The following is a 24,555-nucleotide window of genomic DNA, read 5'->3' as shown; positions in this document are numbered from 1 at the left end:
TACACTCTGCAGAGCTCAGTGAGGAGAGCTCTGAGTCCTGATTGGGGGGAAGAGACACACCGCACACAGCACACAGAAACAGAGTTGCCGGAAGTCCCTCCCCTGTAACCATTCCTCTCTCGGTGTAAGGAGAATTTGTCAGAAAGGATTCATGCTGATAGCAGAGGAAGGAGGCACCAGACACAAATAACACTTAATTGGGAGTACACACACTATATATATATATATACACTATAGAAAGATAGAATTTGTTCCTATTTCAGGTCTGAGATTTGCAATCGCTTTAAGCTTTGAGAGTGTCTATGTGATATTGACTGCAATCTGTTTATTACAAGACTTCCAGATCCGGAAGTGACATTTCTAGACCAGGGGCGGACTGACCATTTGGAAACTCGGGCACGGCCCGAGGGCCCAGGGTCAGTAGGGGGCCCCATGAGATGCCCCTGGTACCTTTTTCATAGGCTTTTTTGAGTTTGGGCAAGGACACAGGGGCCCCATGATCCCCTATTGCCCGGGGGCCCCATGAGTTGTCAGTCCACCCCTGTTCTAGACATATGAGGATATGGTGAACTTATTATCCACTTATTTTTCCCCTTCGCACTGATAACACAGATGTAATATTAGATGCACCTGGATGAGCATCTGGTACCTATTTTTTATTGGGGGCACCTGTGAAGTTGGGCCACTAAGTGCATTTCTATTGTGCTTGACGATTAAAGAATAAACTCCAATTTTGTTGAAAAAAAAAACCCCTCGAGGTAATAACTTCTTCACAGGGATTTTAACAAACTTTGTAGCAGATTCCTACCTTTTGTTGGTCTTTTTTCCACCAGACTGATGCACACTCATTCTGAATGAGAGGGTCTGGTTTATTATTAATCAGCTGGTGCGGTTTCTGTGTTCTAATGAGAAAATCCAAAACCTGGAGGCATTCCTTACACAGTTGAAGTATAAGAACGCCTCCAAATATATCATCTCATGTTTGTGTGATTGGCTTACTGATTTTCACAGAAGTCTACACTTAGATACAAGTCAGATTTTAGGCACCCCCTGCAACAGAAATGTAAGTTTTGATGAGATACTCCCCAAGAGTTAATCACCTGTGGGAAACGTTTTTACAGCTTCCCAAACGCCTCGGACAATTCTGCCCATTGCAGCACATTGTGCTGTTCTAACTGGAGTGGTGCGGCAAAACGGACGCCTCTGGTTGAGTCAGGAGGAGTTGAAGCCTCCAATTCTAGCCTATGGTGCCGCTCCTCAAACGCCCGGCCGGCGTTTGCGGTGCAGTTGCAATGCGGTTGCGGGGCATTTGCGGAGAGGTAACACCATTCAAACTTCATTATAGGCGTTTGTGGGGCGTTTTTAACTGCTGCCTAGTAACTGCCGCTGAACCGCGCATGCGGCGTTTGCGGAACGGTTGCCGAGCGTTAAAAAACGCTCCACAAACGCCGGACCAACGCTTGCCAAATGCTATAAGGCCGTTTGGCAAGAGTTGGTAAAACAGTCAAGTGTGAACGAGCCCTTAGAGCAGTGGGTCTCAACCTGTGGGTCGCGACCCCTTTGGGGGTCGAACGACCCTTTCACAGGGGTCCCCTAAGACCATCAGAAAACACATATTTCCGATGTGTAAACAGCAGCTACTGTGTTGAAAGCAGCAGTATTGGAGGTAAAAGGACACTCAGGAATTATAATTACTGGGTAAATAATTTTATGGTTGGGGGTCACCACAACATGAGGAACTATATTAAAGGGTCACAGCATTAGGAAGGTTGAGAACCACTGCCTTAGAGAGACAAATCTGGGAGATATTACGGGAGCATGTGGAAGGTGAGGGTACCTTACTGGTGTTCACTATCAGGAGGCACTGTCACTCTTTAGGAACATAATAAATGTATAGTTCCTGATATCAAGGTTAGTTATTATGTACTTCTGCATACCAGAAATGTATTAGAGAAAACTCTCATCTACTATCTGACTACTTCCCCAGTTCAGTGGGAACTGGGAGACAATGAGGGTTATTGTACGTAGCCCAATACGCTGCTTGCAGGCAGTAACTGGTATACAAATGACTTATGTACAACCTCAGCTTACAGCTTCATCACAATACATACAAAGTCCAATGCTGGAAGACAGGATGACTTCATTTCTGTTCTCTTGTTCTATTAAAGTCTCTCGTTATATTCAAGCTTTGCTGGCAAAGGTTTCATTTTCTCAAGTGATGAATATTAGAACATTCAGAACCTGTCCTTATGGCAATTAATTTACAGGCTGGAAAAATGTTTTAATTGCTTTTCCAGCTAGCCTTTGTCTAAACAGAAACACCCATCATCCATTACAGAGTCCTATCATATGACGAAAATGACACTGTCACTTGATTCTTTTATCAGCATTAAATTGTAATTGTATTAAAATCAAAACTAAGAGGAAAATATCACCATGTAATTATCACAGCATTTTTAAGTACAGATGACATAATAGCTTCAAAAACACTCATCCACAGAGAAGCTTTTAAAGAAAAAGTAAAATATAAGTAATAAGAGCCTAACAAATAATTGAATAAAGATATATATATATATATATATATATATATATATATATATATACCGTATTTGCCGGCGTATAAGACGACCCCCTACTTTTCCTGCTAAAATGTAGTGTTTGGGCTATACTCGCCGTATAAGACTACCCCTCTTCCAATGCAAAACAGTGGGAGGAATAGTGCCCCATCATTGGTATCACTGGGGGGAATAGTGTCCCATCATTGGTGTCAGTGGGAGGAATAGTGCCCCATCATTGGTGTCAGTGGGAGGAATAGTGCCCCATCATTGGTGTCAGTGGGAGGAATAGTGCCCCATCATCGGTGTCAGTGGGAGGAATAGTGCCCCATCATCGGTGTCAGTGGGAGGAATAGTGCGCCATCATTGGTGTCAGTGGGAGGAATAGTGCCCCATCATTGGTATCAGTGGGAGGAATAGTGCGCCATCATTGGTGTCAGTGGGAGGAATAGTGCCCCATCATTGGTGTCAGTGGGAGGAATAGTGCCCCATCATCGGTGTCAGTGGGAGGAATAGTGCCCCATCATTGGTATCAGTGGGAGGAATAGTGCCCCATCATTGGTGTCAGTGGGAGGAATAGTGCCCCATCATCGGTGTCAGTGGGAGGAATAGTGTCCCATCATTGGTATCAGTGGGAGGAATAGTGCCCCATCATCGGTGTCAGTGGGAGGAATAGTGCCCCATCATTGGTATCAGTGGGAGGAATAGTGCCCCATCATTGGTGTCAGTGGGAGGAATAGTGCCCCATCATCGGTGTCAGTGGGAGGAATAGTGCCCCATCATTGGTATCAATGGGAGGAATAGTGCCCCATCATTGGTATTAGTGGCAGGAATAGTGCCCCATCATTAGTATCAGTGGGAGGAATAGTGCCCCATCATCGGTGTCAGTGGGAGGAATAGTGCCCCATCATTGGCATTAGTGGCAGGAATAGTGCCCCATCATTGGTATCAGTGGGAGGAATAGTGCCCCATCATTAGTATCAGTGGGAGGAATAGTGCCCCATCATCGGTGTCAGTGGGAGGAATAGTGCCCCATCATTGGTATCAGTGGGAGGAATACTGCCCCATCATTAGTATCAGTGGGGGGAATAGTGCCCCATCATTGGTGTCAGTGGGAGGAATAGTGCCCCATTATTGGTATCAGTGGGGGGAATAGTGCCCCATCATTAGTATTAGTGGCAGGAATAGTGCCCCATCATTGGTGTCAGTGGGAGGAATAGTGTCCCAACATTGGTGTCAGTGGGGGGAATAGTGCCCCATCATTGGTGTCAGTGGGAGGAATAGTGTCCCAACATTGTTGTCAGTGGGAGGAATGGTGTCCTATCATTGGTGTCAGTGGGGGGTGGAATAGTGCCCATCATTGGTGTCAGTGGGGGGGGGAATAGTGCCCCATCGTTGGTGTCAGTGGGGGGGAGGAATAGTGTCCCAACATTGGTGTCAGTGGGAGGAATGGTGTCCCATCATTGGTGTCAGTGGGGGGAGGAATAGTGCCCCATCATTGGTGTCAGTGGGGGGGGAATAGTGCCCGATCGTTGGTGTCAGTGGGGGGGAGGAATAGTGCCCCATCGTTGGTATCAGTGGGAGGAATAGTGCCCCATCATTGCTATCAGTGACACCAATGATGGGGCACTATTCCTCCCACTGACACCAATTACACTTGCTGACCCTGTTCTAGTATGGTGCTGCTGCAGCCAGCATATGTGGTTGCAGCAGCACCTCTACACTGAACGCTTACCTGCTGCTCCTGCACTCGATTTTCGTGGGGCCGCTCGGCTCCGCCCCCTCACCGGTGATTGGCCGCCTGTGTGCCTTTTCTGAGCTACAGTTCTGGCGGCCAATCACCGGTGAGGAGGCGGAGCCGAGCAGCCGCCCGAACATCCAGTGGCCGAACTGAAGGAGCAGCCGTGCTTCCTGGACCGGATCGTCATGGGACCAGAGCCAGGTAAGAGACCGCCCCCGGCCACCCCTGTACTTAGTGTCCCTTCCGTTGGAAGGGGTGGGGCGGCGGCACCGCGCCGCCCCCCTAAAAAGTGTCAGTATGCCGTATACCAGCGTATAAGACGACCCCTGACTTCAGAGAAGATTTTCAAGGGGTAAAAAGTCGTCTTATACGCCGGCAAATACGGTATATATATATATATATATATATATATATATATATATATATATATATACACACACAGGGTGAAAAAAAAAACACATGAAAAAACTGCTGCCACACCCCTCTCCTGTGACTGACAGACTAATTTGGAGTCAGATCCAGGCAGAGGAGACGGAGAAAACAGTTACCCCATAAACACTGGGCAACATTTGAGGCACAAGAGACTAAAGACTTTCATAGGCTGGAGGGAGCTGAGCAACTGTCAGGAATGACTCAGTGGGACCCTGCTGACACTATGTGCTTATCTCTACTAAGGGAGGAGGAGGGGGGAGGATACATATTTACAGGTCATCATTATCAACTAATGGGAGCCAAACAACCTCACACAGATTTAACCCCACAGCTCCTGGGGAGGGAGCCGAGCAGAAGGATCACAATTAACCCCTCAATGCTTGGGCACTTTTACTGTGGTGCGTGATAGTTACACAGTAACAGTGACGAGTCATTGAGGGGTTAACTGTGATCCTCCTGCTCGGCTTTCTCCCTGGAAGCTGTGGGGTTAAATCTGTGTGAGGCCTTTGCCCCCCCCAATTAGGTGATAATGATGACCTGTGAAAGCATGTATCCCCCCTCCTCCTCTGTTGGTAGAGATAAGCACTTAATGTCGGCATGGTAGGCTGAGTAATTCCCGAGCTAGGCTATTTTGGGAGTGATCTGTGTGGATGGCTACGGGACACATGCCCCCTCCTCTCATTCTCCTGCATGAGACTTCTAATTAGTCTGTCAGTCACAGGAGAGGGGGTGTGGCGACACAGTTTTTTTTCATGCGTTGGGTTTATTTTACCATAGGAAAGTGGAGAGAATTTCAGATGATTGGCTGCTCCTTTCTTGGCCAGACTATAGACAAATGACTTCTACTGTCATGCTGTGTGAGGTAGACCGGCCATTTCAGTTTTGAGTTTTTGGGTTTACAAATACAAAATAGTTGCCACAGCTAGCGGTATTTCACAATTTTTTCTTGATGAAATATACTAATTTAAGAAAGCTTTTCCTAAGTGTGATTTTGTAAATAAGAAACATTTTCACACAAACTGGAATTACAAAACCCAGCAAAATGTGCGCAGTTTAATTAAGTTCAAAAATAAAAAGCTTTGTTCTCAGGAATTCTGTCTCTTCCACTTACGCAAAAGCACCTGAAGTCCCCTACAAAGAACAATTATATCAGCTTATGAAATTTTATGTAGAAAAAAAGAGAAAGGTGGACTGGGAGTACCAGATTTTAAAAGATGCTATAACTCGGTAATATTGACGAGAATTTTTGATTGGACGCATAATGCAAAAGGGATTAAAATTGAAACTGTATTAAGTAAAAATAAATGTAAGTAGAATTCTATAGGAGCCCACACAACACCGAGGATTAGCAGATAGCACAAGTTGGTTTACGTTAAATGTTTTAAGAGTTTGGGATGTATTGCACAGACAGAAGGGATGGGAATTTAACTCACTGTTAATGCCATTAGGATCCACAGAGTTCTTTCCCCCCCGGGCAAAGTGGGTATCACAGGGAAGTGAATTAAGAAAGAAGATGCACAATTAAGAGATATAATGGTGGGGGAGGAAATGGATTCACTCAAGGAATTGGAAAAGAAAAAGGGAGAAGTTTTCACGAGAATGGAGGAGTGGCGATATTATCAAGTGAAACACTTTGTAGGGAAGCTTCCAAAACCCTTAAGAACTAGAAAGGATTGGAACCCTTTTGAACGGTTGTTGGAGATGGAAAACATGGAATTTCTAAAATATATAAGATTTTCACTGAAATAAGCACAGATAAAAGGCCACCATATATAGAAAAATGGGAAAGGGACATGGGTGTAATAATAGATGAGGAAAAACAGAAGAAAATGTATAGATTAATTCATGAAAATATAAACATGCGGGAAGTAGAAATGAACTACAAATGTTTGGCAAGCTGGTATATTACACCAAGTGTGGCACACAGATTGAATGGAGATAATTCACCTTTGCTGTGGCAGGGATGTGGAGGAGGAGGCACTATTTATCACATATGGTGGGAGTGTCCTAGAATACAGAAGTATTGGGAGAAACTAGTGTACTGGATTTGGAAAATTACAGGGATAGACATCATATTAGATCCAGAGACTTGCCTTTTTCATAGCACTGGGCTCTCAGTCAAAAAGTATAAAACATCTGGTATATTGTATTATTTGAATGCAGCAAATGGTTTGATACCCAAATAGTGGCAGAGACAGGACTGGGTTAATAGGGTAGATCAAATATGTAAGATGGAGGAACTTTACCATATACAGTTGCAAGAAAAAGTATGTGAACTCCTTGGGATTACGTGGAGTTTTGCATGAATTGTGCATAAAATGTGCTCTGAACGTCATCTAAGTCACAACAATAGAAGAACACAGTCTGCTGAACATAATACTACACAAACATTAGATGTTGCCATGGTTGGCATTGACCAAATACTGATTTTCCACCATAATTTGCAAATATATTCTTTCCAAATCAGCCAATGTGATTGTCTGGATTTGTGTTCTTATTTTGTCTCTCATAGTTGAGGTCTACCTATGATGCCAATTACAGGCCTCTCTCATCTTTGTAAGTGGGAGAACTTGCACAATTGGTGGCGGACTAAATACTTTTTTGCCCACTGTAAATGCCTTGTAATGTCATTGGAAAACTGGCTTCTAATATAATAGGGAATAAAACAGGGGTGTACAGTAGCCCACAGCATTGAATCACAAATGAGCTGTCAGATGTGTACTGCAATCTAACAGCTATAGATTTCTGGGCATTGCTCTTTCTATTTGCTAATCAATGGCTATTATCCAATAAGATTCATGTTTTTAGACTTGGTCAACCTCCTATACTTTTTAGATATGTTTATCACACATTATTATTCAGTAACTTTCTTACAAGTGGTGTTTTATAGATAATCAGGAAAATGAAGATGACAAACTTTTTTTTTCAATTTTTTTTTAAGAGCAGTACAAAGCTGTATTTGTGCCAGACTGCCATTACTTGAGCCAAAATAATTTATGATTAAACACTACATTTCCCAGTGCTTCTCCATGCTACTCAGAAGCATGATAAATGTCTTAGCTGGAAAAGACTAATAAGAAGAGCACAAGAAAGCATATTTGAAAATTCCCCCAGTCTCTCTTTGATGTTCTTACAAGGTCTGCTCCAGAAGTTGCTTGACGTTGGAAATACTCCCAGAAAATAACCGGGCAAATAAGTAGTGTAAAGTTTGTGATTACCTTATTTCTCTCTGTGGCTTGCATGGGAAAATATACATTTACGGTTTTATGGATTTAAAAACATCAAGTACATTTGTCAATGAAATGTGCATTTACAGTATGTTTTAGTTACAGTCAGGTCCATAAATATTGGGACATTGACACAATTCTAACATTTTTGGCTCTATACACCACCACAATGGATTTGAAATGAAAGGAACAAGATGTGCTTTAACTGCAGACTGTCAGCTTTCATTTGAGGGTATTTACATCCAAATCAGGTGAACGGTGTAGGAATTACAACAGTTTGCATATGTGCCTCCCACTTGTTAAGGGACCAAAAGTAATGGGACAATTGGCTTCTCAGCTGTTCCATGGCCAGGTGTGTGTTATTCCCTCATTATCTCAATTACAATGAGCAGATAAAAGGTCCAGAGTTCATTTCAAGTGTGCTATTTGCATTTGTAATCTGTTGCTGTCAACTCTCAAGATGAGATCCAAAGAGCTGTCACTATCAGTGAAGCCATCATTAGGCTGAAAAAACAAAACAAACCCATCAGAGAGATAGCAAAAACATTAGGCGTGGCCAAAACAACTGTTTGGAACATTCTTAAAAAGAAGGAACGCACCGGTGAGCTCAGCAACACCAAAAGACCCGGAAGACCACGGAAAACAACTGTGGTGGATGACCGAAGAATTCTTTCCCTGGTGAAGAAAACACCCTTCACAACAGTTGGCCAGATCAAGAACACTCTCCAGGAGGTAGGTGTATGTGTGTCAAAGTCACCAATCAAGAGAAGACTTCACCAGAGTGAATACAGAGGGTTCACCACAAGATGGAAACCATTGGTGAGCCTCAAAAACAGGAAGGCCAGATTAGAGTTTGCCAAACGACATGTAAAGTCTTCACAGTTCTGGAACAACATCCTATGGACAGAGGAGACCGACATCAACTTGTACCCGAGTGATGGGAAGAGAAGAGTATGGAGAAGGAAAGGAACTGCTCATGATCCTAAGCATACCACCTCATCAGTGAAGCATGGTGGTGGTAGTGTCATGGCGTGGGCATGTATGGCTGCCAATGGAACTGCTTCTCTTGTATTTATTGATGATGTGACGGCTGACAGAAGCAGCCGGATGAATTGTGAAGTGTTTCGGGAATATTATCGGCTCATATTCAGCCAAATGCTTCACAACTCATTGGACGCTTCACAGTGCAGATGGACAATGACCCAAAGCAGACTGCAAAAGCAACCAAAGAGTTTTTTAGGGGAAAGAAGTGGAATGTTCTGCAATGGCCAAGTCAAATCACCTGACCTGAATCCGATTGAGCATTTCACTTGCTGAAGACAAAACTGAAAGGAAAATGCCCCAAGAACAAGCAGGAACTGAAGACAGTTGCAGTAGAGGCCTGGCAGAGCATCACCAGGGATGAAACCCAGCGTCTGCTGATGTCTATGCGTTCCACACTTCAGGCTGTAATTGACTGCAAAGGATTTGCAACCAAGTATTAAAAAGTGAAAGTTTGATTTATGATTATTATTCTGTCCCATTACTTTTGGTCCATTAACAAGTGGGAGGCACATATGCAAACTGTTGTAATTCCAACACCGCTCACTTGATTTGGATGTAAATACCCTCAAATTAAAGCTGACAGTCTGCAGTTAAAGCACATCTTGTTCGTTTCATTTCAAATCCATTGTGGTGGTGTATAGAGCCAAAAATGTTAGAATTGTGTCCATGTCCCAATATTTATGGACCTGATTGTATGTACTTAATTTTGTTAGTGTTAATAGATTGTATGTTTAAATGAACTATGCTTGTCTGCTGTATACACCACATAGTGATAATATTAAAATTCCATGGCAGTGGACACATTTCATGAAACTTTTTTTCACACTGTGAGATGCAAGACCAGAGATAATATAATAGAACTGCTTTTCTTTATACAAAATCATATACTCTGTCACCATTAAGCCTGCCATAAACAGAGGCAGAAAGAAGCAGCATATTTTTTTATGTCTCTTTATTTCAAAGATTACTATATGAATATGCTTTTACCTTACGTTGTCATGAGTCACTGAATGCAGCAAACAAAAATTGCATAAAAGTAAGAATTCCTTATCTTTATACTAGATTCTGGTCAGGGGCTCAGAAAGTATTGAATCCACAGCATCCAAGGTGATGGCAAAACTAACAGATGTGGACACTGTGAGCCATGAATTCAAGTGAAAGACACCAGAAATGATTTCACAAGAGCTGCATTCTGTATATGAGTTGATTTGACCCTTCAAACTATCTCATCTTCCATCTAGGTAAGGCATCACAAGTCTGTGGCTTCCCCATACACTGGCCCATCACTGGCAGTCAGTGTTCAAAATATAATTTAGTCTTCAGCTCCTAAATGATTGTAAAGAAAACTAGGGATCTGGATTACATCAACTCATAATCAATAGTGTTCCTGCTTATAGATCGTCTAAAAGAAACCGGCAAAGGCACACAAAACCAAAAAAGTAAATTTTTTGGTTTAATGAACACTAGGCAATCTCACATGACAGACTGTTTCCATATTATATTTGTGTCATGAAGGGTTATTAACCATTTGCCAAATGTCATCAGGGTTCCGGGTGGACGCCATATGGCGTCCTCCCGCACATGCGCAGATTGCGCTCCTGCAGAGCGGCGCGATCTGTCACCGGCCGTGTACCTCGGACACGGCCGATGACAGATCTGAGTACCGGCCCCCATTGCCGGTACCATGTGACCTGCTGTGACCAATCACAGCAGGTCACATGACAGTTGTATATAATGGATGGCTTCATTCATGCCATCCATTATATACTAGTGTCTAGCTGTGAATGGTCACAGCAGGTCACATGCACATGTCATGTGATTAGCTGTGGCCAAATCACAGCTAAGCACAAAAAAAAAAAAAAAAAACCCAGAATGAATCGATGTCATTCAGGTAAATGCTTGCTTATAGCAAAGTAATTCTTTGCTATAAGCAAATTGTGTAAAAAAAAAAAAATACTGATCACTTCTCCAAAGTAGTACAATGTTACTATGGTAACATTGTACTACTTTGGTCATAGTAAAATATGAAAAAAAATCTTAAAAAAACAAAAAAAATTTAATAAAAAATGACAAAAAAAAATTTTTTTTTCATACTGTCACCAGTCAGTGTCCCTGATCGCCGCCATGCCAGTTATATGATGATGCTGTACTGCACTGGTGACAGTATGTAAAAAAAAATAGTGAAACTAATTTTTTTAATTTTATTTTCCGAAAAATGATGACAAAAAAATACAACTTCAAAAAACTCGCCATGCCTCTTATGAAGTACGTCGGACTGTCTACTCTGCAAAAAGGGGTCATTTGGGGGATATCTGTACTGTCCTGACATTTGGGGGATATCTGTACTGTCCTGACATTTGGGGGATATCTGTACTGTCCTGACATTTGGGGGATTTCTGTACTGTCCTGACATTTGGGGGATATCTGTACTGTCCTGACATTTGGGGGATATCTGTACTGTCCTGACATTTGGGGGATATCTGTACTGTCCTGACATTTGGAGGATATCTGTACTGTCCTGACATTTGGGGGATATCTGTCCTGTCCTGACATTTGGGGGATATCTGTCCTGTCCTGACATTTGGGGGATATCTGTACTGTTCTGACATTTGGGGGATATCTGTACTGTCCTGACATTTGGGGGATATCTGTACTGTCCTGACATTTGGGGGATATCTGTACTGTCCTGACATTTGGGGGATATCTGTACTGTCCTGACATTTGGGGGGATATCTGTACTGTTCTGACATTGGGGGGATATCTGTACCATCCTGACATTTGGGGGATATCTGTGCTGTCCTGACATTTGGGGGATATCTGTAGTGTCCTGACATTTGGGGGATATCTGTACCGTCCTGACATTTGGGGGATATCTGTACTTTTCTGACATTCTTGGACCTCAAGAAATTAGATTGGCTGTCAGTACTTCAGGATTGATCAATATTCAGATCTATACCATAGTTTGTGAACTCTATAACTTTCCTACAAACTAAATAATACATCCTAATTTGGGTTATTTTCACCAAAGACATGTAGCAGAATACATCTCGGCCTAAATTTATGAAGAACAATTATGTATTTGCAAACTTTTATAACAGAAACAAAGAGAAACTTTTTTTTTCAAAATTTTTGGTCTTTTTTTGATAATTTAGCAAAAAATAAAATCCCCGGCGGTGATTAAATACCACGAAAAGAAAGCTCTAGTTGTGTGAAGAAAATGATAAAATTTTAGTTTGGGTACAATGTTGTATGACCGCGCAATTGTCATTCAAAGTGTGAGAGCGCTGAAACCTGAAAACTGGCCTGGGCAGGAAGGGGGAAAATTGCCCGGTATTGAATTGGTTAAAGAATAATCCTGGTCAAAATAACAAATGTGTTAGCAGTTAAAATCTGTGAATAGAAATGTGTTATACAATACGTACATTTTCCAGTTTCTGACTCCCAACACCCCGACATAGTTATGTCTAGTGCACAAGATGAGAAAATCAGATGAAAAAAACTGCTTTCACAGCGACAATCTGATCATTAGTGCACAACACACGAGAGCAGATTATGACAGTTCATATGAAAATATCCGAAGGGACAAGAACAAAAATTTTTTCTTGTAAGATAACAGAACAAACTAGAAAAGCTCCAATTTCTGGGGAAATTGTGTGAAGTGTTCTTGCCTCCACCAGTAGTCTACAACTGGAGTGGGCGGAGTAACTGGGGGGAGTGGCTTGTCACTCTGCTGCCTGCTCACACACCTGGGTTCCTATGGCAACCCACTCTACAGCAAGGGCAGAGAAAAGTGGTTAAAAACAAACTGCTCCAACTTGCTCACTTCACTGGCATTTGCCATCTTCAAACGGTTGTAGTTTAAAAATTATAAATCCTACACCGAGAGCTTTATATTGTGAGAATCACAAGACCCAGACCTACATTTTGTTGCATAGTATGTCTCTGAAATATTAAAAATGAAGGCACAGCCACAGTTTAGAAATCGCCCTTCAAATTAGAGGTGGCTAGAGTGGAGTTTCAATGAATGTCAATGGGCGGCGTGAGTTGCAAACAAATGGTCATATTGTGAAAACTATCAGGACTATGGCTTAGCCGTGGACACTTTTAGTGGCAGCAGGGATAGCTGAACGTTTTGATATACGTTTTGTGTAGGTGGGCTTGAAAATGAGGGAGTGATGGCAGTTTAGAAACCATGTCCTGATTTTTCAGCTCACACTCTAGCTTTTGTCAGCTCCCACTCTAGTTTTGAACATTCCGCCATTCATTCCTATGGGACCAATTTCACCACAAAAACGCCGATATTTCGTGAACCATTCGGCGAAACGTTCCACAAAGTAATAGCCCACCAATCGGGAACAGTCCGCACGTTTCGGTATATTACTGTCTATGTAGCGTAAAAACTGTGGGAGGAGTTAGGGTGGTAAATTTGGCTCTAATAATAAGAATATATATGTGAGATAACAGGAAGTGGTCACCATGCAGGAACATTTAATGATTTTCACGTAATTAGTATAGTTTTTGTATGAAAAACAATCAAGTGACCAAGACCACGCATGCTCAGAAACAGAATAATACATTACAAAACATTGTATTCTCTCTTACAAGAATTTTCATAACTTTAGTAACCTATTCATTTTTTATCTGAGAGTAGCATGCAGAAAAAAAAAACAAAACTAAAAAACAGCCGATCATTCATCCAATATTCTCATCATGTCTACTAGGCATTAGTGTTGTTGCTGTTCAAGTGTCAAAAAAGCAAAAGCAGCTTGTTGAAGCACAAAGTAGTGCAAAGAGGCTTGGGTTTATATAGAGTTTATTCATTTGTTTTCCTGATGACTAAGGTGTAATATGTGGAAGATAAAATAATGCTTTGTAGAGTTATTTAAAACTTAAGCACTAAATTAACATACTGGCAAATCAGAAAAATGTAATATACCAAAATAGAAAAGCAACAAAAATGATATAATGCCAAAATTATGCATCCAAATAACAGTATTTTTTTTATAAAAACTATATTCCTAGTGCTGACCACATTCTTTCCAGGCCTTTCATGTACTTTATGCCCAGGAACAGGTTTCAGTGTCGGATCCTGACTTTGACCAAGACCCAATAAGGCAGGGGTCTCCAAACTTTTCAAACAAAGGGCCATTATACTGTCCTTCAAACTTTAGGAGGGCCGGATTAGAGCCAGTGAGGATAGAAAATGTCCTGGCCCCAGCATCAGTGAGAATAAACATGGCCTCAGGGTTGTTGGTCAGTAGGAGGAGTAGTGCCCCACCATTGGTATTAGTGGGAAGAATAGTAAACCATCATTGGTTTCATAGGAAGAAGTACTGCCCCATTGTTGGTCTCAGTTGGAACAATAGTGCCCCAAGGGCCGGATAAAGGGTAGCAAAGGGCCACAACCGGCCCTCGGGAAGCAGTTTGGAGACCCCTGCAATAAGGTATCTCAAAACAAACAAATAGAGATAATTTTTTAAAGATCATATAAAACCATAGTATTAAAATTAGTAGAGATATTAAAAGACAAAAAGAACCCATAGTAACCATCATTTTGTAGAGTTGTTAGCATACAGTGCCTTGAAAAAGTATTCATACCCCTTGAAAATGTTCCATATTTTGTCATGTTACAACCAAGAACATATATGTATTTTATTGAGATTTTATGTGATAGACCAACACAAAGTGGCACATTATTATTATTATTATACAGTATTTATAAAGCGCTGATAGTTCGCTCAGCACTGTACATTACAAAGGGGGACAGAACATGTGACAGAACAATACCAATACAATGCAAAACATGAGGGGATCGAGGGCCCTGCTCTTTCGAGCTTACAATCTAGGAGGGAGGGGATGGTGGCACAGGAGGAGATAGCTGTGGGGGATGGAGTGGTAGGAAGAGTGGAGGAGGTCGGCAAGTTAGCAGGGGGTGGGGTAGGCTTCACTGAAGAGATGGGTTTTCAGGGTGCGCCTAAAGGAGAGGAGAGTAGGTGATAATCTGATGGGTTGGGACAGGGAGTTCCAGAGAATGGGTGACACCCTGGAGAAGTCTTGGAGGCGGGCATGGGAGGAGGAGACCAGGGAACTAGAGAGAAGGAAGTCTTGGGAGGAGCGGAGTGTGCGTGTTGGGTGGTACTTGGATATTAGGTCAGTGATGTAGTTCGGGGCAGTATGGTGGACGGCTTTGTACGTCAGTGCTAGGATTTTGAATTTGATCCATTGCACAATCGGAAGCCAGTGGGGGGATTGGCAGAGGGGGGTGGAGGACACTGAGTGGAGGCCAGTGGAGGGATTGGCAGAGGGGGGTGGAGGACACTGAGTGGAGGCCAGTGGAGGGATTGGCAGAGGGGGGTGGCAGAGACGGAGCGGTTGGAAAGGTGAATGAGTCTGGCAGCCGTATTCAGGATGGACTGAAGCGGGGATAGCCAGCGGTGAGGCAGGCCAGTGAGGAGGGAGTTGCAGTAGTCGAGTCGTGATATGATGAGGGAGTCGATGAGCTGTTTAGTGGTTTCTGGGGTTAGGAACGTGCGGATTTTGGCGATGTTGCGGAGGTGGAGTCTGCATGTTGTGGAGGTGGAGTCTGCACGAGTTTGTTAAAGATTGGACTTGGGGCTGGAAGGATAGGTTGGAGTCCAGAATGACACCAAGTACTCTGGCCTGCGGGGCGGGTTTGATGGTGGCGTTGTTGGATGTGACGGAGAAGTCAATGGGGGGTGGGGTCCAGGCTGGGGGGAAGACAAGAAACTCAGTTTTGGAGAGGTTCAGTTTAAGGAAGTGGAGCGACATCCAGTCTGATATGTCGCTCAGTAGGTGTGTGATTCGGGCGGAGACTGAGGGGGTGAGGTGGGGGGTTGAGAGATAGATTTGTGTGTCGTCGGCATAGAGGTGGTAGTTGAAGCCGTGAGAGTGTATGAGTTGGCCAAGGGAGGAGGTGTAGATGGAGAAGAGAAGGGGCCCAAGGACGGAGCCTTGAGGGACCCCAACAGAGAGGGGGAGTGAGGGGGAGGTGGTAGCATTATAGGTATCGCTGAAAGAGCGTTGTGACAGGTAGGATGAGAGCCAGGAGAGAGCAGAATCTCTGAGGCCGAGGGAGTCTAGTTTTGTGAAGTGGAAGGAAATGATAAATGGTTTTCAAAATGTTTTACAAAAAAATATATGACAAGTGTAGCATGCATTTGTATTCAGCCCCCTTTACTCTGATACCCCAGACTAAAATCTAGGGAACTCAGTTGCCTCAGAAGTCACCTAATTAGTAAATAGAGTCCACCTGTGTATAATTTAATCTCAGTATAAATACAGCTGTTCTGTGAAGCCCTCAGAGGTTTATTAGAGAACATTATTGAACAAACAGCATCATGAAGGCCAAGGAACACACGGACAGGTCAGGGATAAACTTGTCAAGAAGTTTAAACAGGCTTAGTTTATAAAAAAAAAATATCCCAAGCTTTGAACATCTCATGGAGCATTGTTCAATCCATCTCCTGAAAACGGAAAGAGTACGGCACAACTGCAGACCTACCAAGACATGGCCGTCCACCTAAACTGACCGGCCGGGCAAGGAGAGCATTCATCAGAGAAGCAGCCAAGAGGCCCATGGGAACTCTGGCAGAGCTGCAGAGACCACAGCTCAGGTGAGAGAATCTGTCTACCGGACAACTATTAGTCGTCACTCCACAAATCTGTCCTTTATAGATGAGTGGCAAGAAGGAAGCCATTGTTGAAAGAAAGCCATAAGAAGTCCCGTTTTTTGTTTGCGAGAAGCCATGTGGGGTAAACAGTAAACATGTGGAGGAAGGTGGTCTGGTCAGAGACCAAAATTAAACTTTTTGGCCTAAAAGCAAAATGCTATATGTGGTGGAAAGCTAACACTACACTAGAAAACCTCTTGTAAATCATCTTCTAAGTAATTTGATCATAGCATAGTATTTCTGCATATAAGGAATATGTATGTATGGAAGATAACAAAGATAAATGAATAACCTGGATTCAGATCCACTTTATTTTGAGTTAGGAAGAGCTACTTACTTTCCATAGCATGAAGATACTCCATATGAAGAGCAGTGGCTCCGGCACCTGGAGTTGTTGGGGAAGCAATGATGTCAGCATACGGACTTCGTTGTCCTGCGAGCAGTGCCATATGTTGGTAATATTCAGCGGGGCTGACACCAGCATGAGTAACTGAAAGGCACAAAAAACATGACTTTATTCTATATTGTGACTCCTAACAACGCATACAATCCTCACAGCTCTATGCAATACTATACATTAAAAACTTATGTAGTTGCTGCATAAAAAACAAAAAGTCAACTAAAATATAAAAGTAAATACATTTTCTTCCTATTGGTGACATGTTATGGCTGAATATATACTGTATGTCTGTAATGTATCCCTTCTGCTATATCAGCTGAAAGGATTATATCTCCTCTGCTACATCAGGTGACATAAAAACACGTGATTAAAGCCCCTTTCACACGGACTATTCGATCAAGTCAGCCTGTCAGTTTTTAATTTGGACCTGATCGTAAGGTCCATTTATTCCTATGGACACGAGGATGTAAATGGACTCGTGTAAGTTTATATCCAAAAAATGGGAAGGGGATCCGTTCATAAATGAATGTCTTTATTGTAGGTCCAAAATTTTTAATTAAGAGTTTGTGGTTCTTTTCAAAGTCATACTCAAAACTTTAAGCTGCACATAGACTTGAGCAAATTGTCACCTTGTCCAGCTATATGTAATCTAATGTCTTTAGCAGCAAGCAGCCCCCATGTCAGCAGGGATAGGCATCCCAAAGGGAAAGTAAAGAATCTGTCCCTTATGCAGGCCATAGATGGGTCGAAAACCGGCCGTTTTTTTAACAAAAAAACAAAAAATCGGTCGTTCAATAGGCTGACGTTACCACCAACGGTAAAAAGAAATCGGCCGATTTTCGTCCCGTCTACGGCCGGCATTTAATTACTTCTGTCCCTGCAGAGAGCCCCGCTATTATATTTGACATTAAAAAGTATAGCAGTTGCAACATTGTATCTATTTGTATCCATTTCGGATACAGATGTTTTTATTAGGATACCAATAGATACATTGTTGCAACCGCAATACTTTTTCATGACAAATATAATAGCGGACTGGAATTCTTCTTTTTCTTGCAGGTCACGGCTCATGCGCAGATTTCTTATCGTTAAAAAGATCGGCTGATTTGACCATCATTGCCGCGAAAATCAGCCGATTTTTTTCCAACTTTACCGACTAAAAAATGTGCCAAAATCCAAAAAAACGGCCGACCAATTAACCCATTAACGGTGCGAAAATCGGCTGATTTTTTTTCGGACGAAAAATCTGACGATTTTCGACCCATCTGCATAAGGCTCAGAAAAGAGAAGGATATTAAAAAAAAAAAAAAGTAAACTACAAACAACAAAAACAAAACAAAGTCTTCTTTTGCGCTGCATTGGTCAGATTCATACAGTCTCAATATATGCAACATCCATCTTGTTGTAAGGGGAGCACAAGCTTTCCCAGTGTGAATGTACATGCAACTGTGTAGATGAGGCTTTCATTGTTTATTATTTAAAGGGAGCAGTGAGCAGAAACAGAGGGGAGCACCCAATGGAAGCCATGGGGCAGCCTGGTAAATACTGTAATAGGAAAGGGTCCCAGTGGGGGGCTGTGTCTAGGACCCACAAGAGGCAAAATATATCTCTGCCTGACAGACAAACATGATCAGCATCTGATTTTAAAAAGTATTATCAGGTGGTCACTATTACGCAAATAGCTGACTGGATTCATAATAAGGAAAGTAAACGCTGGGTAGGGATAGAACTTGCACAAAGCAATGCAGATTTAGGTAAGATGGCCTGGATTCATAGAAAAGTGATGGAAGAACAAGACCGAGTGGTCCATGGAGTCTGCCTGTTTTTCTTTGTTTTTTGTTTGGGGGGGGGGGTTGTTTTTGTTGTTTTGGAGGGGGTTGTTTATTTTTTGTTTTTTTTTGTTACCTTTTTTGTCTGAGTACACATCTATGATTGTCCCACACATGTTTGAAGCTATTTACTGTTGACTGGCTCACTACCTCTGCTGGAACTTTGTTCCAAGCATCAATTAATCAATATATATATATATATATATACACACAGTCAGTGTTGATGGGGGAATCCCTCCTGTGGAACTATTGTGTTCTCCCAGGAGGAAGGGTGCAGGGAGCCGTGCGTGCCAGGAGAACATAGTTATTATTGCTAGCATCTAAAGCCGCTACCAATGATCACATGCAAAAATCCAACATGTTGGTTATACCCAAGTCGTACAACAATTGAATTGGGTACAATCATCCTGCCCATAGACGGTTCGAACCTCAGCCAGTCCCGGCTAAACCCAGCTGAGATTCAAACCATCTATGGCTGACCTAAGCAGCTTTAAAAGCAAAGCCATTGTGCATCACTGAAAAGCAGGAAACAGTGCAAGCATAAGTACAAATCTAGTTACACATTCAGGGGCGGACTGACATCTCATGGGGCCCCCGGGCAATAAGGGATCATGGGGCCCCTGTGTCCTTGCCTAAACTCAAAAAAGCCTATGAAAAAGGTACCAGGGGCATCTCATGGGGCCCCCTACTGACCCCGGGCCCTCGGGCAGTGCCCGAGTTTCCAAATGGTCAGTCCGCCCCTGTACACATTATATAAAGAAACAAAATTATTAAAACACAAACACCTTGATAAATTTATTTACATCAAGCTGATGTTTTATATGAATGAATATCTAAAAAAGCATAGAAAAAAAAACTATAAGTACCCTTTTAATTGGTACATAAAATTAACAACTCCCCCCCAACTTATAAGAGACAGCAGTCTGCTAACAGAGATTTGTGCCACACTTTTCTGAATATAAAAAAAAAAAAACAACTTTCAGTAACCAGACTGTTTTCATGTCGCTCAAATTACATGACTCCTGTATTCTGGATTCTTTGTATTTATTCTTGAATATTTAACCAAGTGACAAAACTGTCACTTTTCATATGTATGCATCCCTGTGTGGTGCTGTCATGGAACATGTCTCTCTGCAATATGTTAATGAACACAATCCCCATGAAATGAATGGTTTGGTAGATTGTTATGCTTTATGTTACTGATGTTATTTACAGATTTAGACACAACACAGAAAAAAAAAATACAATGTATAGTAGGCTCATGTCAACAGCAGAGCTCGCTGTGGGAAGACAGAATGTAAGATGTTTAGAAAAAGTAAAAGAGGAAATGTTAGCAATTTCCTACCATGCTGCCTTATCTTCTATAATTTATTAAGGTGTCTAATAGATAAGACATGTCCTTTGCTGTCGAGCAGCCAGCTGAAAATGGTTGAGGATGCCTTTCACATGCTGAACAGGGACAGATTTGCTTCTACTGGATTGTACCTAATGCGCTTCAACTGACAGTGAATCTGTGAATGCATGGGCATAATCCGAAAGCTACCCACTCAAGGTACCAATTTATGTTTGAATTTAGCTTGATTACATTTGAAAATTAAACATTTTTGTTTTGAAATATTTTGGTTAAAATATACAGTATGTACACAGTGGCTTAGTGGTTAGCATGTGTGCCTTGCAGTAAATGGGTCATGGGTTCAATTCCAGACCATGGTGCCTCCTGCATGGAGTTTGCATGTTCTCCCTGTGCTTGCAAGGGTTTCCTCCGGGTGCTTCGGTTTCCTCGCACACTCCAAAGACGTGCTGGGAGGTGAATTGGCTCCTGTCTAAATTGGCCCTAATATGTGTATGTATGAATGTAAGTTAGGGACCTTAGATTGTACTCCCCTTGAGGGTTGGGGATCTTAGATTGTATGCCCCTTGAGGGTTGGGGATCTTAGATTGTAAGCCCCTTGAGGGTTAGGGACCTTAGATTGTACGCCCCTTGAGGGTTGGGGATCTTAGATTGTACGCCCCTTGAGGGTTAGGGACCTTAGATTGTAAGCCCCTTGAGGGTTAGGGACCTTAAATTGTACGCCCCTTGAGGGTTGGGGATCTTAGATTGTACGCCCCTTGAGGGTTAGGGACCTTAGATTGTAAGCCCCTTGAGGGTTAGGGACCTTAGATTGTACGCCCCTTGAGGGTTGGGGATCTTAGATTGTACGCCCCTTGAGGGTTGGGGATCTTAGATTGTATGCCACTTGAGGGTTGGGGATCTTAGATTGTACGCCCCTTGAGGGTTGGGGATCTTAGATTGTATGCCCCTTGAGGGTTGGGGATCTTAGATTGTATGCCCCTTGAGGGTTGGGGATCTTAGATTGTACGCCCCTTGAGGGTTGGGGATCTTAGATTGTACGCCCCTTGAGGGTTGGGGATCTTAGATTGTACGCCCCTTGAGGGTTGGGGATCTTAGATTGTACTCCCCTTGAGGGTTGGGGATCTTAGATTGTACACCCCTTGAGGGTTAGGGACCTTGGATGGTACTCCCCTTGAGGGTTGGGGATCTTAGATTGTACGCCCCTTGAGGGTTAGGGACCTTAGATTGTATGCCCCTTGAGGGTTAGGGACCTTAGATTGTATGCCCCTTGAGGGTTAGGGACCTTAGATTGTACACCCCTTGAGGGTTAGGGACCTTAGATTGTACTCCCCTTGAGGGTTAGGGACCTTAGATTGTATGCCCCTTGAGGGTTGGGGATCTTAGATTGTACGCCCCTTGAGGGTTAGGGACCTTAGATTGGACGCCCCTTGAGGGTTGGGGATCTTAGATTGTACGCCCCTTGAGGGTTAGGGACCTTAGATTGGACGCCCCTTGAGGGTTGGGGATCTTAGATTGTACGCCCCTTGAGGGTTAGGGACTGATGTGTATGTATAACATATATGTAAAGTGACTGCGCTATATAAGTACCTGAAATAAATAAATAAAATAAAATATTACCATAGAGCAGAAGTAGGTAACCTTAAAGAGGTGGAGATCCACCTGAACAGCACGGAAGAAGTCAAAGACCACCAGGTACAGTGCCGTATTACTGTGTCGCATTTGCGCGCATTGCACGGCAATCATGGGTTTAAATCAGGTGGTGAGATCGCATAACACACTTGGATCGCTTTTCAGAGGAGCAGCATCAGTGCTTGCTGCATTTGTGAATGAGTCCTTATTTTGCACATGTACCGTTGGGGCGGGTGGCAAAACCCTGCGTTTTAGTTGCGGATTTATCACTCCAAATCGCTGCATTCCACCCCCCCCCCCCCTGTTGCTTTTGCTGGATGCTACTGCCTGACAATTGCAACCCAGTCTGCAAGCACCCCACAACTGAATTCGTCTACGAGGTCCAAGGGGTTAAAAAAGGTGGTGCGGCAACCTGCTTTAACCCCTACTTTGCTGTACTGCACAAGGTTGAAAGGCACTTGCAGAGCAGCCTCATTCACTTGAATGGGTCATTCTTGGCAGGTGCTACACCGACCAACCACGACAGGGTGCAAAACTCCTGCTGCAGCTGCAACTAATGGGGGCGCGGTTGTGGCGGGGGCAGGGGTGGACTGACAACTCATGGGGCCCCCGGGCAATAGGGGATCATGGGGCCCCTGTGTCCTTGCCCAAACTCAAAAAAGCCTACGAAAAAGGTACCAGGGGCATCTCATGGGGCCCTCTACTGACCCCGGGCCCTCGGGCAGTGCCCGAGTTTCCAAATGGTCAGTCCGCCCCTGGGCGGGGGTAGTAAAAACACGTCTTAACTATGGAGTTGTGCCACCATCCAAACTGCAAATGTAAATGAACCCTTACTGTTCTGAGCTCCCAATAAGGCTGCTTTCACACTGATGCGTTGCGGTTTACCTGCGCCGCGGGTGCATCTGCAACTTTCCTGCGGTTGCTGCACTTTGCCTTAGAATTCTATTATATCCCGTGTTCAGGAGATTTGAGGTGCTTTCAGAAAGTGCACCAAACCCACAGGATATAATAGAAGCCTATGGCTATGCGCAGCAAACCCAGAGGAAAGCTGCAAACACACTGCACTGCACCTGCGTTGTGGGTAAACCGTGACAGATCAATGTGAAAGCAGCCCTATACCAGGGGCAGACTGACAACTCATAGGGCCCCCGGGCAATAGGGGATCATGGGGCCCCTCTGTCCTTGCCCAAACTCAAAAAATCCTATGAAAAAAGTACCAGGGGCATCTCAAGGGGCCCCCTACTGACCCAGGGCCCTCGGACAGTGCCCGAGTTTCCAAATGGTCAGTCCGCCCCTGGTGAACTGTATTGTTGCTGTATTGTCTCCCGTTATATTGTAAAGCGCTGAGCAAACTGTTGGCACCATATAAATCCTGTATAATAATAACAATTATATATAGTTTTTTGTTTTCCCCCACATTCCTCCTCCCTTACCGTCCTTTCTCAGAGACCCCAACTCGTTCTTTCCCTGAATTTCTCTGCGGCGGGCACCACTCTAGAGACTGCCAGCCAAGATAAGAGGTGGAGTGCAGTTGGTATCACTCTGTATGGGACAGGAGATAGCAATACAGAGGAGGCATCGGCTCATGCAGCTCCTGCTCCATACTACAGCTACTTTACACGTAGTCCCTCTGCATTGCACTGTTTGATGCTCTGGAATTGCGGGTCAGCAAGCCCAAGCCGCGATCTACCAGTCACCTGGCCGTGATCTCCTGGCTGTTGACTCCCGCAATAGAGCCTCACAAACATGTATATAGGACATTCATTACGGAGCAAGGCGCGTGCTTGCGGACATTTTTATAAACACTTACTTACATAAAAGCCAATAACAAACTCTGTTTACTATCAGCTTTGTTGAAATAAGGAATTAATTGAACATTTACTTTTATTAAAATAAAAACTAACTGAAAAATCCTGTTCATAAAAGTATAAACAATCCATATTCCCATCTGGTTATAACTGAACACGGTATTGCAAAATTGATGTTTTTATACTTGTATGGACATTTTCTCACCTTTCCTTCATTTTGATAAAAACAACACCTTATTTCTTCAGTTACTCTTGTGTACCCTCCTTACCCCTTCTCGTTTGCATAAAATAAACCACTGTCCAGGGGCGGACTGACAACTCATGGGGCCCCCGGGCAATAGGGGATCATGGGGCCCCTATGTCCTTGCCCAAACTCAAAAAAGCCTATGAAAAAGGTACCAGGGGCATCTCATGGGGCCCCCTACTGACCCCGGGCCCTTGGGCAATGCCCGAGTTTCCAAATGGTCAGTCCGCCCCTGCCACTGTCATCAAGAAAGTCAGTTGGGTTAAACATACACTTACTTCTACTCCCATTACTTAGTCATTTTGCTTCGGTATTTCATAACTCACCATCAGTGGGGCTAAGTCCACGTGCTGCTGATATCATAGAAAGTGAAGGGCTACTATGTAATGATCGAATATAGTCCATGTATGGATTGATATAAGGGTGATGGGGGCTAAATGGTGAGTCCGATGTCGTTCCAGGATTTCTGTGTGGAGATATCCTTATAAACGGAAGATCTGGATACGTCGGGCTGCTTGCTAATGCAGAAGGCCTGCAAATACATACAATGAAATATTATTATAGAGCAAAAAATAGTTCAAAAGTATATTTTAGTTATCAG

General features: G+C 43.3%; 1 protein-coding gene across 3 annotated transcripts in view; it reads right to left on the bottom strand.

Annotated features, from left to right (window-relative positions):
• The window catches only part of GLI3 (GLI family zinc finger 3), a 487,507-nt gene that overhangs the window by 159,562 nt on the left and 303,390 nt on the right, over nucleotides 1–24,555 (bottom strand). For all 3 annotated transcript variants that reach the window (XM_089691206.1, XM_089691208.1, XM_089691207.1), the window contains exons 5-6: nucleotides 24,281–24,486; nucleotides 17,028–17,180 (exon numbers count right to left, since the gene is read on the bottom strand). In XM_089691206.1, the coding sequence (XP_089547332.1) occupies nucleotides 17,028–17,180; nucleotides 24,281–24,486 (359 nt within the window). The remainder of the gene's footprint in view (nucleotides 1–17,027; nucleotides 17,181–24,280; nucleotides 24,487–24,555) is intronic.

This window comes from Staurois parvus, unplaced genomic scaffold (assembly GCF_062004578.1).
Source record: "Staurois parvus isolate SC_StPar_1 unplaced genomic scaffold, SC_StPar_1.0 ptg000554l, whole genome shotgun sequence".
In the NCBI taxonomy this organism is placed as follows: Eukaryota; Metazoa; Chordata; class Amphibia; order Anura; family Ranidae; genus Staurois; species Staurois parvus.
Note: the sequence above shows the minus strand (reverse complement) of the source record. Positions and strands in the feature narration are given on the sequence as shown.